The 19,795-nt window shown below is 39.4% G+C and overlaps 1 protein-coding gene across 2 annotated transcripts in view; it reads left to right on the top strand.

The window, feature by feature from the left end:
• The first annotated feature begins 422 nt into the window (after positions 1–422).
• ABCB7 (ATP binding cassette subfamily B member 7) overlaps positions 423–19,795 on the top strand; it is a 40,359-nt gene continuing 20,986 nt past the window's right edge. The window contains exons 1-4 of one of the 2 annotated variants that reach the window (XM_049827628.1): positions 423–604; positions 8,220–8,297; positions 9,932–10,018; positions 16,561–16,680. In XM_049827628.1, the coding sequence (XP_049683585.1) occupies positions 428–604; positions 8,220–8,297; positions 9,932–10,018; positions 16,561–16,680 (462 nt within the window). In that variant the 5' untranslated portion in view covers positions 423–427. Of the gene's footprint in view, positions 605–8,219; positions 8,298–9,931; positions 10,019–13,766; positions 14,057–16,560; positions 16,681–19,795 lie in introns of those variants that run through there. The other variant, XM_049827629.1, reaches the window with a different exon arrangement.

Raw genomic sequence — 19,795 nt, 5'->3', positions numbered from 1 at the left:
TCGCAAAGTTCCGCCGTACTGATGGAGCTGCTGACCAGTACGAGCGATGCTTGCCCTTGGCGTGGTTTGGCCTTGAGGACCCCCGTATTCCAACAGTCCGGTTTCTCAAAAAGGACGCCTTTATCTCTGCAGTCGGAACAAAAATCCTCTTGAGGAGGTGACAGCTCGGGAAGGGCTCGGCCGCTCCCCAGCTCGGCGGGGAAGCTCCCGTCCCCCTCAGGCCGCCATGACAGGACTGAGGACGGCCTCGGCGGCGGGAGGGCGGCGGCGGCTCTCCACGGCGGGAGCGCGCTCTCGGCGCTGCCATGGCGACGCGCCCCGCCTTCTCCCCGGGGAGGCGGGGCCGGGAGCGGGGCTCCGCCCCCCTCCGCTCCTCCCAGCGAGTCCGCCGGCGTCCCACAATCCTCTCCTCCCTTGCCCTCCCGTCATGGCGCTGCTGGCGGCTCCGCGCAGCCTGGCGGCTGCCTCCTCCCGCAAGCGGCGGCTGCTCGCCATCGCCCTGCTGCGGCCTCCCGCCGCCGCCGCCGCCGCCGCCGCCTGCGCTCACGGCTGGCTTGCGGGGAGCGGGCGGCAGCGGGCCCGCGCGGCCCCGGGGAGCGGCCAGGTGCGTTGCCGGGGGGGTGGGGTGGTGGTGAGGGGCTGAGGAGGGACGCGGGGCCCCGCCATGCTGCTCCCGTGAGCTCTGAGGGGACGGCCCGTTCCGTCCTTACCTTGCCCGGTTGTCAGCGCTCGCCGGCCGGCGAGGGCCCGGGGGTGCGGGCCGGGGCCGCCGACTCTCTCCCGGAGGCCGCCCCGGCGGGGGGAGCCCCCTGCAGTGGGGCTGGGGCGGGGGCGAGGGGGGGGGGGGGTGTCCCGGCGTGGTGGTGGGTCCGCAGCGTGAGGGGAGAGCGGTGTGGTCGTGAGGGGTAAAGTCCTGGGCGAGTTTTTGGGCCCGGGCAACTTGAGGCTGGAGCTCTGCCTCCGTTTGTGGTGGCGTGTAGGTGAGCGTTCCGTCTGCTCGGCGAGCGTCTGTTTGTGGGCAGGCGTTAAAAAGCAGTGCCGTTGGACGGGTGCTGAACATTCGTGTAGGGAGTAACTGACCCTGACAGCTAATTTTGCTCTTATGTAGGGAAAGGAAATTGGAATTGGAAACGCTTCTGTCAGCGGAGGAAGGCTGTAACGTGTTCCAGTGAATGGTTTTTTTAGTTACAAGTCAAGAATTGAGTACATATCTCAGATTGAATAAGTCCAGCTTTCAGTAATTCACATGTGTTTTTCAAAGGGTGGTGAAGGAAGCGTATCTCAAACATGGAGCGAATGAACTTCCTGTAAACTGTCAGATAGCTATTATTTCTGTTCAATAATAACCTATTTTTCTTTCTTCCCTTCTCCCCCCCCCCCCCCAACCCAGAGTATCGCTGCTTATGACTAGCTTTTCATTGTCACCCGCCTTGATTAGTTGGCCCTGACGGGGAGAATTCTGTCATGGACGACAGTCAACTTCATATTACTTAGTAGTGGAGACAAGCAGGAGTGAAGTAGTAAATTGGGGGGGGGGGGACTAGTTTTGAAATTTGTGCAAGACAAGAAGCTGAGAGTTGAAGTGGATGCAGACCAAATATTTTTCCCATGTGTTTATTTGGATGTGTTAAAACATATCTGGGTACTCAGTATTGTCCAGTGTTCCTGGAGACGTATTTCAGATGTTAGTGAATAAACAACAATGTTATCATGGTAATGTGTAAGAGTATTAACTGTAATTCTTTTTTCCTTTTGAATGTTCTTATTTTTGTGTGGGAAATGCCAATCCTTGCAGATAAGTTTTAATTGCCACATGTTGCTAAGTGTTGATTTGAGCTAGATTTTCTGAACTAGAAAGTTAAGGCTATGTCTGTAGTGTATGTATATATGTATTCCTCTCTTTGACCTTTTAGTTTCTAGGCGTGTCCGTGTTAGAAAGTGGTCAATTATGCATTTCTCTCTCAGTCTGGTCATTAATTTTTACTTCACTTCTGCATCAAGCTCTGTTTGGATAAAAATTAGAATTCATTAAATGCACAAGCAAGATCTTACATTTTGTTAAATAAGAACTTTTTGCCACATTGTAACAAACAGGCAACACGTTTTATGTAACTGTGTTGTGCAAATTTACTTGATTATTATCTAGCAGGAGGCTCAAACTTAGTGTTCTGGAGTTTTGGGTTATAATGTCCTTCAAAATTTTGGGACTAATTGCCATGATTTTTTTTAAAAACATTTAATTAAATTTGCTGAGAGAGGAAAATGCACTGTCTGGTGATTTCAGTTTCCTTCCCCCCCCCCCCCCCCCCCCTTCTCATTTTTCAGCTAGTTCAAGAAATGTTGTGCCTGCACCAACAGAAGTCACTGTTGGAAGTTGGCGAGGCACTGCAGCAGGTTGTATTTCAGAGTGATTAGCCATTGATTTTTATAAATTAGGTAATTCAGCATTTAAAAAAATCTTCCAGGAGCAAGTATGTGCATCTTATTTTAGTTTTAGTTATTTAGTTGTTTTGCTATGTTTATAGATAATGAGGACTGTAAATATTTCTAATGGGCATATTCTGAAAGCTGTTCTGTATATTAAAAAAAAATTGAAGAAACACACCTGGTTTTGCATTTAAAACAACTTAAACTTGTTTGCTGTGGTCCTATGCTGCATGCTTCAGTCATCTGGGAATAAGGTTTAATGAAAGTAGTGTTTTATAGCATGTGTTCTCGTGAAAGCCTCCAGGCTACTGTGTGATGACACATCTTAGTATATGTACTTTAGTGTGTGGGAAAGCTCTTACATTTTTATTGTTATATTCTATGGGTTAGATTTTGCCCTAGCTTGTTGAATATAACCAAGGGCAGTAAATGTGAAATAAATGCCCGTGATCCTGCCTCTGAATCTCGCATGGGATGGGAGACTGGCAGGGCCCAACCACTTGTGAAATCCAGATAGCTGGCTTTAATGGCATGTCTTCCCCGAAGTGCTCTTAAATAGTAAGGGCCTTCCCAGGAGGGCGTACTGAACGTGACCTGGTTATACCAGCAATGTGGTGCCTCTCACTGCTGTGGTAAAATGAACTGTACAACCACAGTTCTGCTTTTATTGGTATAACTACACAAATAGCAGAGGTAAGTGACAGCATAGCTGTGTCAGTCAAGAGTTGGGCCTTTTACAGGCACAGGCTGGTAAATGGTATAGGCATAGCTTAACTCCTGAGAAGAAATGTGATTAAAGGAAGGAAAAAGCTCTGGTGAAGCATGACCATAAAAGCAAAGTTACTAACCATTCTTTTTGAAAAAGATGATTTCAAACACTTGCCTGTCATCCATCCTTCTACTCTGCGTCCATGCAGTACTTGATCTCCCCATCTTCATTGTTTCATGTCAGTTGTAAGCTTTTTTAAATTGTAATACAATGTCTGTGTTTTCTATGGCACTTAGTACAATGAGAGTCAAATATAGTAGATTTGTTTGGGTGCTGTTGCATTACAGATCCACGTCTGTCTTCCATCACACTTATGTTTTTCAGTAGTTTTGATTAGAGTCTTGCTTTTCTGAGTAGTAAGACATGTAACATTTGTATCCTGGAAGGGAAAAACAGGTGTCATAAATACTGCAGAACTGTGATCAGACTCCATTTCTTGATATTGAGATCAGTTTGTATTTCCATTAATGTAGCTCCTTCAGTTCACCCTCCTGCAGTTGGAGTAGGCAGGTGTTCATCATATCAAAACTTGTGTTTTAAATTTAGGATCTCTGCTGGGTAGTAATGCAGAGAATGGGCATGTTGGTTGTGGCCTGCTTGGTAAACTTTGAAAAGTAACCAAACAAAGACTGTATTTTTTTTTTTCTACAAGGCTTAGGGTGTTTTTGTAGAACAGTTTGCCTGCATCCAAAATGAAAGCAATGACAAATTCTGTTAGATCTAAAACTTTAACGGGAGGAAAATAGCATTTGACTGAAAAGGTACAACAGCCTTTAACTAAGGATAATTATTTTACTAGGAATCTGTATAAGTCAAGAAATACACTGAGGGGTGTCTTTCAGAGAGGGCTTTGGCAGTTGTAGAAAGCAGGGCTTTGTAAGTTATTGTAAGTGTAACGGTAAAAAAATGGAAGAGACTTTTTTTTTCCCTTGCATTATCTTGCCCTTCCAGCTGCCACATGATGTGATAAAGAGTATGTTCTTCTGCATAATTTAATAACATCTGTTGCTCTGGAAGTGGTTGTAAAAGAAGTTTCAGGTATTTTCTTTTTCTTTTTTTTTTTTTTGTATTTTGCCTTTTTTTAACCTGAAGCCTGGTCTGTTCTGCAAAACTATACTGACGTTTGTTGTCCAGATGTCATTTCACATGTCCCTGTGCGTTGCTAAATTCTCTTCTCTAGACTTTGATGGTATAGTTGAACAGCTATTGATACATGGGAACTGTTAATCAACAGTCTCTGTTAGTCAACAGTCCTTACTGACAGATACATGCTTTGTCATGAAGTATTTGAAATTCCTTGAATTTTCAAAATCCCTTTATAGAGGAAGTGTTGCTGCTGAGTAGATCAGCAATCCCACATGTCTATAGAAATGGACATCTAATAGTACTGAAAATTGTTGTGAGGAAGGATATATGATGAAGTAGAACAGATGGAAATACAGGAACTTGATCTGAAAGTCATTTGGGGAATATGGGGGTCATAGGGTAAGCAACACTCCCTGTAGAAGGGGATGCTGTGGTGTACATTGAGGTTCCTGCTGCGATGCTGTGTGGGTTTTCCATTCTCGCATTGAGACGTGTTTTACCAAAACAAGCCAAATGTGAGGGTGTATTAGTAAGAAGTTATGAGGGAAACTCCTTAAGGTATCTTTTTGTTAACCTTCTTGGTTTCATTTGCTCTGGGTATGTGTACAGAGCAATTGCATGTTGGCCATTGTTAAACGTAACTGCAGTTACGTTTATATTGTTCATATTGGCAACAGTTTAGTCTATATTTATACCAGAATGCTTTCACCTTTTCTCTCATCTTCCTCTGCTCTTTCCTATTCATCTTTTCTCGCCTTGCAAACTCAGCAAAATTGACAGTGGGACTTGTGTACTGCACAGGTACTTGAATCTTACCTTCAGTTATCTTTTCTGTTATAGTTAGTTTAGAAAAAACATCCCCATTAGATTAGTGCAGTACGTCTGGAATAGTACATAACACACTCCAGAGAGAAGCTTCTAAGTGTAGATTTGACCTTGTGCAAATGTGTTTAATCCCTGGTGTTTGCATTTATAGTATTTAAACTACTACCAACAGTCATGACACTTTAGCAATACGACTTTTATGTGCAATCAGTACTAGACATCTGTTTCATCCTTTAGAGTGTATAGAATCATATCCAAAAATACGTTAAAAGAACATAATGGTGCAGAGTCGGGCATTCAAAAGTTAGGAAATGCCAGAATTAAAGTTCCCTGCATAATTTCTTAAATTCAGAAATAAGCAGGACTAGCTCCTGCTCCTTTAAAGCAATAACCTGCTACTTTTACCTGTTGCAGTAAGGTTCAGGTATGCCTTTCCTTTGTAGTCTTAAATCTATTGGGCAAGAGTTGTAGTGAGGGAGAGTGGAGTCCCAAGTCTGCCTGCAGGATGTCTGGAGAGTGACAGGGTGAGCTTGAGTCCCACTCATTTGAGCAGCTAATAATACTATGATGGCCGGAGGACTTACCAGTGAAATTAAATTGTTCACCTTGTTTAATTCTTTATTTCTTTGCTGAGCCTTGGGTTTTAGCAGGAGATTGGGAGAGGATTGAAACCTCCTGTCTTCCAGGCTCAAGACTGAAAATAAGAACAAGTTTTCCTGTGTACCTTGTGCAAATCTTTTCATCTTTTTTCTGTATTCATCTCTTAACCCCATGACCGTTTATAACTTCAGTCAAGTATCATCCGATGCAGTAATTCAGACTAGATCTGCTGGTGTTTCAATAGAAGTTGTTTCTGTAATGTTTGTCTCATAAGTCAGTCAGAAGAGAACTTTGCAAACTTTGGCATCAAAGGGTATGAATTATTAGTAAAATATTTTTATGATGTCCTATGAGTACCCTCTAGAAGAACTGTAATTAGCTTCTTTCCAATAGCTGTTGGAGCATCAGTTGCGGAGTCCCATGTACTAGGAATATACAACAACAACAGAAAAAAAAAATGCATTCAGAGTTAAATACCTGAATTTCAATTCTTACAGTACTCAAGATTTTTTTCTTGCAAGGCCAAGCAGGAGAGAATGGTACTGCTCAGGAGAGGTTCCAGCTGTGTTGCCTTAAGAGAAGCCAAAGCATAGTTGTGAGCGGTGGTTCATCAGCCCCTAAAGTTGTCTTTGGCATGATGTCTTAACAGTCTTTTATCAGCATCATGTGTTTAAAGAAGTATAAATGCTGACATAAAGGTACTGAGTTTTTCGGTATCCTAACTGTACTCTAGGCTGTAGGAGACAGGAACTCAGTCTCGGTGGTGTGAATGTAGGACTTGCTGGCATTAAGCCTCTCGCCCTGGATCATGTGTCCACTATAAATTCTAAATTGTCGTAGTTTAATCCATACTTCTGAATGGCCTCTGACTGGTGAAGCAGGTAGAGTTGTATTGATGTAACTGCCTTTGCTGAATTAGAGAACACTGCTACCTTCTGTAATGGTTGTACAACTTAATTTGGTGTTGGATTCTAGGTACTTCCTAAATGCTGTGATAGTGGATACTGCTAGGAATGCTTACTTCTCCTCTTGCATGGTGGTGGGAACTTCCATCCAAAATAACCATGCCTTTGTAATGATTACATTAATTTGCAGTAACTTGGGATTTGCTGAGGCATCTTGAAGTCCTCCTCTTTTTCCATTATATTTTCTGTTTATGAAACTGTCACTGTTCATATGGAGAACATAGTAGTTTAGATGGAATCCTCTGCGCTGACATGAAACTGTGAAGTTATGAGTGTATCTACAATGAAGTGCTTTATAAATGCAGCTCCTTCATTTAAAATGAAGCATCAGGGCAGTTCATCCAGGCCAGTTAGCTCTACTAGGAGCAAAATGTATAATTGTAGTGTTTATTCTTTCTCTATATGTCATGTCATATCGTGGAAGTGTTTGAAGTAAGCAGGTCCCATGTGGTGACTTGTGGGGGAATGATCTTCATTTTCTGAAAAATGACTGACTAAATGGTAACTTACAGTTCAAGAACAAAGGAATGTTTAGGACAAGAGCAAAGGAATGTTTAAGGCAAGGTATGAAATATATGACAGTGCTCTGCTTGTCAGGGTTAAAAATACCTTTTTTATGATCAAGTTCTTTTTTTTTTTTTTTTTTTTTCCCCCCCTTTTTGACATTTGTCTTTTGCCTTGGGCTGATGAGCAGTTCTTCTGCTATTTTGCTCAGTGGTGGTGATTTTTATATACTGTGAGGTATATGGTTAATATTGCAACAGAGCAGTAAAAGATTTCATATTGAATGTGTCAAGGATGATATGGCACCATCATTGCTAACCAAAAGAGGGGTCCCTGTTTTGCCACTGGGGAAGCACTGCCGGCTAGTCCATCTAAGAAAAATAAATGGTCCTTTGAAACTCTTAACGGAAAAGTAATTGCTTTCAATGTAATATGTAAAGCATGCTACAGTTGGTGCCTAGCGGTATGTCTATTAAAGATGCATTGACGGATATGTGAATATTGGGTATCTTGTGTCCTGCCTACCTAAAACTTCTAGTCGGCCATGCTCTAATTTCTGATAGCCCCAGTGCTTCCCAGTCAAGAGCTGTAGGTTTGATTAGCCTTGTGGTGTATGGCATGAGCTGAGCAAAGAGGAATTTAAAATGGCAGAACCTATAAGAATAACAATTCATAATGAAAAACAGAACAAAAGAATAGTTGAAAGAAGTCAGGAGACAACCTGGGATAAAATTAAAATGAGCAGAAAGGGAAAACTTTAGGCTTTCATGGTGCCAAAGGAACGAAGTCTGATGGGAGTGGAGATTCAGAAAAGTGAAAGGTTCATTGTCCCTTAGCATTTTTAATGGTTGAGTATAATTTATTTTACAGCTGCTCCCCACCAGTTTTCTTTTTCTGTGGTCAGTTGTTAAAAAGCAAAGTGATCCGCCATGTTTTCATGTTATGCTTGTTTACATAAAATAGATGAATATTCTCTGAATGTGAAGTGTATGTTCTACATGACTCCATTTTCACTTTATCTTTCCCCCCTTTTTATTCTGTAGGTTCCACCATTCTCCAAGCAAAGATCATGGCGCAGTCTGGGGGGAGATTATTCAAGGCCGTTATTAGAGGCTTCAGAGGTAGGTATAAATTGTTTTTCTTCCTACTTGCATGTCAGAGGAAACTCAAGCCCTTGGAACATCTTTCAGTTTAGTCTGCAAGGTTTTTTTAATTTCACTATTTACAGTCTTGAAGTGCAGTAAGTTAAATGGCGAGTTATGTTTCTGCCTCTAGAAACGGAGATTACTTTGCTTAGAAGTTTCAGGCTGTTGCACTCTCCTCAAGAAGTCTTTTTGAATCTCTAGAAACTAATGATAATACAGTAACTTACAAAGAAGAGTTCTTAAAAATGTAGGTTTTGTGTGTTGATACTTAAATTCATGTTGTTAGGCATAGAAAACATGAATGCATAGAAAGCTGTGAGTTTTTCTTGAGAGTGTAAGGCTTTGTTACTTCAAAATTCTGCTTAGGTTGTGGAATATCAAGAAACTGTGGAAATGTATTCTCATCATTCTGAGTGCCAGGATGTCAGGCTCTTACTCATATGATCTCTGCTTGACTTAACCTTAATGTAAACATAAGGAAGATGCAATTTCTACTGTTCATGGAATAATTATGACACATTTCTAAGTAAGACACTTTGCTTGAATGAAGCTAGGAAATGCATTTGTCTTGTTTTTAAGGTTTTTTTTAAACTATAAAAAAATAACCTCATAGAACTGACTTAAGCAGCTAAAACCTTTTGAGGGTCATTGGGACTTCAAAGCATGAAATCTACTTAGATTGGTTTTTATAATGTTTTTCTTTAAAATAGGAAAAGTGAAATTTTGATTTTGGACACCCTGAGATCTGCTATCAAACCATATATATAAAATGAGTTTCTTAGAGAGCTTTTATGTGCCTTGAACCTGGAAATTGTCAACATTTTTAAACAAAATTCAGACTCTTTTCAAAAAGCTTTAACACGTCCATTGCTCGTGGCAGGCACTTTGAAATTGGAGAAATGCCTAGTGGTAATGAGTTACTACTTTTTAGTATATCTACGTGCATTAATAAATTCAGAAGTTTTCTCTGTATTTATTTAGCAGGAAATCTTGGCCATATGCTAAGAGAAGTGAGCATTTGTTTTTGAAAAACAGGTTCTTTTCCTAACTGCACCTCTATATGCTGTGCATGGATTGCAGCAGGGCCTCTGGACCAGGTTAACTTGTACCTGTTGTATGGCACCAGTAGGCTGTTCTCATCCTGATGGGGAAGAGAAGTGTGAAGTGGATTTATCTATTTATTTTGCCCTCAACTAAAGTTACTCTTTACATACACAGAAAGAGTAGTATGCTTAAGTGTGTTCCACTTTATATATTAATGTGCCTGAGTATGGTTATCCTCCAAAACTTCAATTTCTTTTCTGTGTTCTTTAGTCCACTTTTCAGTGTTTAGGTGTCCTTTTAACCAAAATATTTAAGGCTCTGTTATCCTTACCTCCTGGCTGCTTGGAACATGCTCTTTACTATACTGCTAAATTTATAGTCCCTTTCTTATTATTGTTTCCTTAAGCAAGGCAAGGTTTTTAGAGAGAGGTATTATCTTTTATTAAAGCAAGCTGATACAGTTGGAGAATGAGGGAGGGAAAACGGACCGGTAGTTCTTCTTTCTGTTGGCTTTTACATGCATGTTTCCTGACGTTCTTGCAAATTGACTTTTCATTTTCACACAGATCCTCCCGAGGTGGCGACTGCTAGAAAAGAGAATGTGTTGGCATGGTCATGCAGGTGGAGGGCTTCACACAGATCCAAAGGAAGGGGTAAAAAAATTGCTTAATTAGTACTGCTTTTTAAACAAAAAAATGTGATCAGCACCACCCTCCCACCCCCCAAAAAAAACAAACCCCAAGCAACAATTTGTGAAAAACTCTATTGGTAGATATGTGAATACTGTAGTGGAGTAAATACTGTTTCATTGTCGACAAAGGCTTACTGGCCCTTAAATCACTGAAGTTTTACAATAACTGTGTTGAAGTGCCTCAGTTGTTTTATTAAAAATACAACTTTAGTGTTATACACTCCTTTGAAATAGGCCGCTGTTATGTTAGATTTTTTTCATGGAAAGTATGTTACATTGTGATTTATTGTGGGTTTTTTATTCTTGTTTGTGAGTGATATTTCTCTGTGACTTGACATTCAGGATAGCAGAAATGGGCTTGTGGATACAAGGTAGTGCATCAGTTGGTAAAACTGCACTTGAAGCGGGGGGGAGGAGAGAAGTAATTAAACTACATGTATTTTTACTGGGATTTAATGTTAATGTATCTGATATATTTTGACTGTATTTATATTCAGGAAGCACGTGTTAAAATAATTGATAGGTATGTAACGAGAAGCAGTATCTTTTATTAGACCAAATGATTACAGTTAGAAAATGAGGCAAGCTTTTGGTTAAAATGACACGGTATAAACTTTGCATGATTAAAATTGCAAAGTCAAAGCTCTTGAGTTTACGTAACTTTCCTTTTCTCACTTCCTGTGCAAACTTATTTCTGATGCTTTGTGTGTTTGCAGAATGATTCTGCATGATGATTATAACTTGTTCAAACTTGGGTGGGATCTTCTTAAAACAAGTAAAGACCATGTTGATGACAAACTGAAATTTCAGTGCAGAACCCATGTCTTTCAGGGCTGGTTTGCTCATACTTAACTAACTGTTCTGACAATGTTTTTCCTACAGCCTCATTGTAAAGAAACTGAAGAGTTAAACCTAGGGTTTCCTCTTAAATTTTGATCCGAGAGTTGTCCCTTCATTGAATCCAAACCTGTTTGTGCTACAGGCAGAAATCAGGAGAGACGCTACTAATATTTATGCTTTGGTAGTAAGAGGGAATTTCATAACCTAAAGTATAGCCAGCTTGTTTTAGCAAACATCTGTGATCTTTTCTGCATAAGGCAAAGGGGGAAACAGAATAATCGGACATCTTCAGTCAGTAGCGCTACTGGCTCTGCATGTAACATTAAATTTAGACTAATTTTAAGACCCTCCTTGCAACAGGTATGGGCTCTTTCAAAGATTTCCTAGGCAAAACAGACTTTAAAGCTAGCAGACTATCCTTCTCCATCTTTACCCTAATTATATATGTTAGGGAATATAATTATTATGGATTGTATTTCTCCTGTAAGTGGGAGGAGGGTATTATCCCCTCTGTTGTCACTTAAGTGATCATGCATCTGTTGGGCTTATTTATTCTTGGGGTTTTTGTCCTGCTAGAATTTCTTCTCGCTTGGGTATGTTGATCAGCTGAATGTTTCCTGTTTGCTGTCATAACTTCATTTTTTCACAAGTCTGTGGAAAAGACTTTTTGATATACATAGAACGAACTCACCCTCATAAGATGCAGTTGCAAATCCATTTCACAGATTCAGCTTCACAACTGACCTATCTTCAAAAATACCACAAACAGCTGTTTATTCTGTCTTTAAAAAGCCATTTCCTGAAATGCAAACATTTTTCAACTGACCCCCCCCTTCACATGTGATGGGGCAGCTTCCAGGACAAATCTTATTTAATCATTATAGGTATTACACGTTTAATCATCATGTATTTTCTTTGGAGGTACTACTTTTCAAAGGTCTACAGTTTGGCATCATTCAAAAAGCTAAATTTCAGTGTTTTCTCTGTTCAGAAAGGAAACAAAGTTCTATTTACCAAAACACTAGCAATGTTAAGAAATGGTGGATGTTCCTTAACATTAATACTCACTAGGAATATGTTAGCCAGAATTTTTGATGTCAGCTGATACTTTTTTAGTCTGCTAGGCAGCGTAAATATTCCAGTGGCATTCTCCATTCACCCATTACTTGCAGCTATTCCTGTATAAGCCATTCCCCCTGACTTTTTTTATTCCAATAAATGGAGCTGTAATGTAGTTAATATAGGACATTGTCAGTTAAGGCTGTTAGATCTAACTAAACAAGTATCAGCTGTTAAGGATTGTCAAGTAGAAAGCGGTGAGAGCTAGCTGTAGGTAAGGTGAAATGTGTGAAGAGTGGAAAAAACAGAGTAACATTGGGTGCAAAAGCCAAGAGGTTCTCAGCAAAAATGAGGGGAAGGAAATCTGATGTTAACAGGTGCAGTTCTTGCGCTTGGGTATACATGCATTTTTATTCAGTGCATTAAAGTACTAGCACCTAATTTACCACATGAGAATTTTTTTCTCCTAGGGTTATGCTTTTTAGGAAAACTGCAGGTGATATACATGTCAGCTATATTAATGCCTTTCTCTCTTCCAAAATTTTTTTGACAAACCAGCCTGTTCATTCTGGAAACTGACTTTGGGTCTGATGTTTTAAATTGCTCCTTTTATAGAACCTTCAGAGGATACAGAACTGAATAATAAGGATAAACACAGAGTATGAAGAGCACATAACCTTCATCTCACAAGTAATTAGGAGAGAAGCTTACGCATCTGTTTTTTTACAAAATAATTTTTACTTGCTGCAGTGGCTGATGTGCTGAATACTGAAACTGCAAACAGTACTATTCTTTACCATCTTTGGGGTTTTTTGTGTATTAGTCTTTTGTACACAGAATAGACAGGAATAAAAACTGTAGTGTCTGACTTGTTGCTAAGCGGTCATATATTACTTTCTTATGGAAGGACTGATAGTCCCGATGGGGCCCTGATAATTAGCCTTCCCCTATCACCAGTTGCTATTTAGTTTGCTAGTCATTGCTTGCCTTCTCTGGAAGGGTGGATAGTACCGAGACAGAAGACTAAATACTTTTTTCCGCAAGTTTGGAAGGAAAATTCAGGCCCTAGTTTGACATTTATTTAAGCTGATAAGGCAACTGAAAAAACAATCCTACCTCCTTCCTCACCTTGGTGTTTTGCTACATAAATCACTGTATGGTCAGATAGTGAGCTAGTGTGAAGTGATCTAGCTGAAAAATAATGTGCCCAAATAGTGGGAACACCCCTTCCCTTGCCAAACAACTACTTCTGCTTCACTCACAGCAAGCTGCATATCATGGACTGAAACAATCTAAATGCCTCAAAAAAAGTTCTGTTCTCAGCCATGCTTTTTCTCACGTTACAGAATTTGTACATTTATCTGACTCTTTACTGAGGCAAAACCCTGCAACAAACACTGAAGAGTTTTCTGCCAGTTTCATAAACCGAATCAGTTCATCAAGGTGTTTCATGAGCTCCAGAGGAGGTGCGAGAAATGGGCTGGGACTGTACAACAGAGTGCTGCAAAGAGAGGAAAAAGCAGGGGAGGAAGCAAGCTGTTAGTGCTTTGGAGAATGACCTCGTGCAGCTGTAAGACAGCTTGCGCTAGTACAATAAAGGGGATGATACAGCTTTCGTGAGTGAGTACACAGGGAGCCAGAACTGGGTCTTTTTTCTTCATCAGCAATGACAGCTTAAATGCAAGTCAAACTACCATTTTCTTCCATTACGCTTCTGATAGCTCATCAATCTAGCATAGGCTTTATCCATAAAGTCACAGGGTCAGCCCAGTGAATGCTTTGCAGTACTCAATCTTGGAGATTGTGAAGAGGAATGATGACTTTCTTTTTTCCCCTCTTTAGGTATTTTAAAAGGTCCAGAACCTGGACGGTATCAGGGAGGGGGACGGACAGGAAGATGGTCAATGCTCATTCCTTTGCAGATAGTCCTCAGTATTTTGTAGTGTGTTTTAAAAACACGCTGCATTCAAAAAGAAGAAAAGGCTTTTCTTCTTTGCTCCCTGCTATATTGGATTTATAATACTTTTCCTTCCATTCCTTCAATTTCTGTAGAAATAGGCCTTGGAAGAAAATTCAAAACATTACTGCCACTTAAAAGAAGGTAAAATAAATGCATCTCTTAACCTTTTTATATACCACAGAGAATCAAAAAAGGGTCTGAGTCCATTAAACAGATTGCTCATTTTAATTCTTAATGTTGCCAGTTGCATATTTAAACTATTTTCAACTTGTGTTTCTGTACAACGGTAACATTTATTTCATGGTAAACTTTGATGTAATATGTGTGCCTTTTGCATCTCCTTTGATATTTCTTCTTGTTCCTTTGCAAGGCCTTTGGCTGCCTTCTGACTTTTTCTGAACGAATTTACTTCTGTCACCGTTCAGAGCCATGAAGAAATGTAAATAGATTCCTTGTTTGGGGCCAGTGTAGCTTTTTATTTATTTTTTTAATAGCTTTTCTGTGCAAAGTCTGACTAGCCAATAGCAACATATAATTAGAACTGCTCTGGTTGCACTAGTATCTTTTGCCTTAATGTGATACCGTTTTTTTAACTTCCTTTTAACCTGTAAGTGGTGATCAAAGATATTTTCCAAAAGTTTGAACTGCTATTTATGCATGTCCTTGGTTCAAATGGAAAGATTCATGTATACGCTGCAGCTGATAACCTCCATCTCCTGAATGGGTAGGACACAACAGAAACGGTTTTTCATCCTCTCTTCACTTAAAAATCTTCCATATATCCATTTTTTAAAGTAATTTGAAATGTGCTTATACTGTGTAATGCACCAGTACATTTGCAATTGTTGACAAAATGCAATATCTCTTACATTTTGCTTTTCTTTGAAGCTATGACTAGAAACACTGAGATGAATTTTCCAGTGCTTTTAAAAGCTTACATTTATAGGATTGGCTTCCTTGGTTGCCTCAGCAATCTTACCTTTTAACAGAACTCTAGAACTCTCCTTTCTTGCTCATTCACACTGGACCTTAACAGAGAATTTCTATTCTAATTTGTGTTATCCTCAAAGTCGAGGAGGGAGCATTTAAAGTACATAATCTAGTGATGGAAACATTAAAATACATTGTAAAATGCCCCCTTTCTACTGACTTCCGTAATGAAAAGTCATCTTTAAAAGGTGTGGGTTAACTTTTTGTTTCCCCCCTGCCACACACACACACAAAATATTGCCTGAAATGGAGAGATTAGCTGCTACTTGTTGCCCTCCCTTCAGCTTTAGATAACCTTCCTGTCTTTCAAGTTAACCCCAGGGTAGCCAACACAGAAAAACAAGTTGTTGATACTTGTGCCATATGTTACTGCATGTGCTTTTACTCTCGATTGGGTAGCATCATTTAGGCTTCTGATAATACATTTACCTTGAGCGTTTAGTGGAATCTATCTCAAGTGTAAGCAATACAGACATTTATCCATTTGTAAAATAACCTATATTTCTGTAAAAAATAGAACAACCAAAACTACCACCAACAAAATAATTCCAAAACATGCCCCGTGGCCCCCCCCACGCCCCAAACCCTAAACCAAAACCCCTAATATTTCTCAAGAAGACTTGTTAACTGAATTTTGGTCTTGTTTAGAGCAAAATTTGAGGTTTGGAGGAGGAGAACCTATTTGAAGATTTCATTAAAAACTGATGCAATTAGCTAAGCTAACACGTGGCCATGTACATCTTCTGCCTCCTGAGGCCTGATTACCCAACTTCAGGGTCCATTCTGTTAAATGAAGTAGTGACATTGGAAGCTGAATTAAAGCCACTAAAATAGTTTTCTTGTGGTAGTCATAACTTCATTGGGCACCTGCTGAAGGACTACCCTTTGAGTGCCTGAAAACATGCCCTAAAAGACATGGGCAGAATAAAAAGTATCTCTCTTTTCTCTGCAAAGCTTATAAAATGACCAAAAAATTAATTTCATATTAATGCAATCAAATCATCTGAGCTGAAATTTATATTCAGTTCAATTTCTATATCAGCATAAGTGTTCAGTTTCAGAGGTTTGAGTTGCTATAATGCTAGTGATTTTTTTTTTAAATACTGTATTCTATTGTGACTCATTGAGTGTTCTCCAAACTACTTATGTTTATTGTAGACCTTTCAGACTTCCTTCTTGCCTTAGTTTTTTGTTACTTCATTAATTTTTTTATTTTTTGCATTTTCCTTCCCATTGTTTCTATGCTGTGTTAAAACAGCTTCCACAGAAGAAATACCAAGCCCTTGTGTTTTGTACAGAAATCTTGAAGATAAAAAAAGAAGGGTCAGTTTATTTGTTCTGTGAAGTATTTCAGCTATGGTGAATTGTGGCTTTCTCTATATTCCATTTACAGCTAGCTATACTTGCACTCTTGAGGACATGTGAATTAAGAACAATTCATCTGTTCTAACAGTGTGTCATGGATATAAACCCAAGAACTTACAACTTGAAATTTTAATATGCAGTCCAGGTCTCAAACATTGTGAAGTGTCTGTTGCCTATCAAATAAAATACAGAAGTGATCCAAATGTATAAAATAGATGCTTATTTATCCTGTTGTTTTGCTTCCTGGGGCCTCTTTATAATGCGATGCCTTTGTCTGTTCTTTCCAATAGCTGAAAGAGATAGATGCCAAAAAGATTATCAGAGCAATGTTGTCTTATGTGTGGCCCAAAGACAGACCAGACCTGCGAGCCAGAGTAGCCATATCTCTGGGGTTTTTAGCAAGTGCAAAGGTAAGAACAGATACTTCATTGTACTTTGACAGTTACTATTTGTCTGGAGTTCATACAAGGAATAATTTTCTTTTTTATTATTTAAGGGCTTTTACAATCTTAAGATGTCTGTTTCCTGTATGAGGAGCATATAGTACTATAATAGCTCGGATTTTTTAACAGGGTGTGTATGCGTGTGATATGCGCATGTGTGGTTGGGGACATGATGATGATGATGACCAGAATTTTTATTTCCATTGCTCACATTAGTTTAGTCCAGGATTTTCCATTGCCAATCAATCATTTACATCATATGCTATGGGAAATGTGAGTTAAAGGTTGCTTATGTATCTTCTCTTGTGTGGTACTGTGTCTGTCAAACAGGATTTCTTCAAGGCTCTGTGGCCATTCTCAACTCTGAACTTGAGCAGTGTGGTGGTATCTACTCCCAGCTCTTACTGTGCTATGGAAAAGGGGATTTGAGCTCCAGTCTTTTCTTGGTATTTCTCTGTGAGCTGACAGTGGAATTTCTATTGTTTCAGGGACACCTCTGGTGTCCTAATGAGAAAGTAGTGTATAACTTGGTTTTTTTATATTGAACCATGCTTTCATTCAAATTATTTTTCTTGGAGTCTTTTGATTATGAAATGGAGGGTTGCTTTTACCTTTACTTCATTTTGTGAAATAATCTCTTATACTACTGCCTGCAACAAAATTAGTGTTTATTCGTTCTTAGAAATAAACAGGCATGCAAAGGCTTTCTGCAGATTAATGGAAGATATAATTCAAATTTTGTGCAAACCTTGTAGTTCAGAAGAGCAATTGTTAGCTTTGTGCAAAAAATATTTTGCTTTTGAAAAAAAAATTTGCAAAATTTTGGAGTAAATTTCACTGAGACATATGGCTCAACTGGGTTGCTTCAAAGTACAGCAATTTTACCAAACATAAAGCTAATACTAATATCTTCCTGGGATAAGCTAAAGTAGGTACTACTTAGCAATGAGTTTTAGCACTTAAGCTAGTTGCACTAGCAACTTATTAGCATTCAGCAACGTTGCCAAGTTACAAAAAGAGAGAATAAACAAATTTCAGCTATGTAGGTGTTAAGAGTACTTGGAAGAGAAATATGCTCATTTATTTGAGTTGAAAAGGAAAGGCCAATCTTTTGGTCTACAGCTCTTTCTCATGAGCAATCTATCAGGTGCTAGCTGGTACTGTCTACAATAGATATTTTGGTTTGTGCTGCTGTTCAGGACGTTGCTGATAATGCAGGCAATGACATGCAGAATATGGCATGTCTGTACAAGTAAACTTGACCCTTTTTGTATGCCTGTGTGAAATATACAGCATTACTTTCAATTACTTGAAAACTATCTGGGAAACTTATCTGCTCAAAATACAGGTGCTAGGAGCATTTTGCCTTGTATACTGTGCAGTTGCCCTCACAATAATATTTAACTGATTATATGCTTGGTTTGTTGAGGTTTTGTGATGTATATTTAAGAATAGCCCATTTACCAGATGGGTATGAAAATTAGCTTCTAACTCGCTCCCTTTTTAAAGCCTCTTATTAGTAATGTTAATAGTAATCTGAAGGCAGTTTTGAAATAAGTTTTTGAAGTATTTTTTTCTTTTTCTCTTCTGCTCTTCCCCCCACTTTCCTAATTTGTAGGGTTATATGATTATGATGGAGAATGTGAATCCAGAATCTAATCCTGCATGTGGCAGCATTGTACCTTGCTTTTAGGAAATCTGTTAATGTTTCAAGCAGCTTTCTGGGGTGGAATGAAAACGAAATTTATGGCCAGGATGCCTGACTCTTGCAAATAGCTCTGTATTTGGTATAATACAGAGCTATTATATTTCTACTGGGAGAGAGAGATGTTTCCCCCTGTCAGAAAATCAGACACTTAATTGCTCTTTGGGGAATTAACTGCATGTTTGGGTCTCTCTCAAGTGTTCTCTTAAATTTCCTACTTCAGATTCTGTACAAGGCAGCCTGGAAGCCCTGATGTCCAGACCCGATTCCCAGAATCAGCGCAGAAAACCTATTGAGCTTTGCCCAGGTTTTAGGAGATGCCTGTTAAAGCAGAAGTGTTTTGTGAGAGTGTTTGTTTTGGCAAACAAGGATTTCATTAGGAGAACACACAGCAAGCACTCCATAGAATATATATTGTAACTGGCTGGGGTGAAAAACTTCATGGATGTCTTCTAGCTATCCTTTGCTAATGTTCTGTGTTTTGTTCTGTTTCTATCATAACAAAGCTGTGTTAGAACTCAAACATTTTCAAATAACTGCAATTTAACAAGCTACCCCTCATTATCTGAGCTGTGCCTGCTCCTCCTTTGTGGTGTAAATTTCCTTAATTTGCTTCATAGCTTACACGTGCTGAGTATGCATGTAGTTTTTGTGGCATAACTGACATACAGTAGTTTGTTACAGAGCTGTAGTAAGTCTGTCATATCTTTGAGCCCTGAACATCTGTTTTTCTTCCAGAGCAAACTAAAGGTCACTTTGTCCTAGAGAAAATTAAATACAAATTAGTTTACCTGTAGCTTGCCTGGACAATGTATAATCCTGTGCAGTTTCCTCATTATCCCATTTGGAAGCCCTTTGTTCTGATTGCTTATGAGGTTAATTACAATGTACTTGATAGACAACACAAGCAGTTTGTTAAAGTTTCTCTGCTATATAGTTTTGTCAGCACAAGAATGCCAGCATATCTTTCTCTTCATTGCACTCCTAGCCCGATTTCTTTGTTCACTATGAACTTGTATGCATCTGAAGGATTTACATCCTTGTTACAGATTTTGTGTAAAGGCTGCTTGTTCTTAGGGATTTTGCATAGATAACTATATGATCATGATGCCTCTTACTAGTCACCTTCCCCAATAAGAAATAAGTTTGTAGGCCTTTTGGCCAGTTTCTTCTGAGTTTGACAAAAGAGTTGGGTGAGGTTTTATACCTCTGTATTTATAAAGTTAAATTTCCAGTTAGAGGAAAAGATCCAAATGGTGACTCTCTGAGACAGAGGCTGTCGGGTGGCTTCAATTTTACTCCAAGAAAACACCAGAGGAATCACAGCGGGGAGGTAGGTTATGAAATTCTCAGCCACAGGAAAAAATTAGGCGTTCA

This window comes from Accipiter gentilis, chromosome 24, assembly GCF_929443795.1.
Source record: "Accipiter gentilis chromosome 24, bAccGen1.1, whole genome shotgun sequence".
In the NCBI taxonomy this organism is placed as follows: Eukaryota; Metazoa; Chordata; class Aves; order Accipitriformes; family Accipitridae; genus Astur; species Astur gentilis.
Note: the sequence above shows the minus strand (reverse complement) of the source record. Positions and strands in the feature narration are given on the sequence as shown.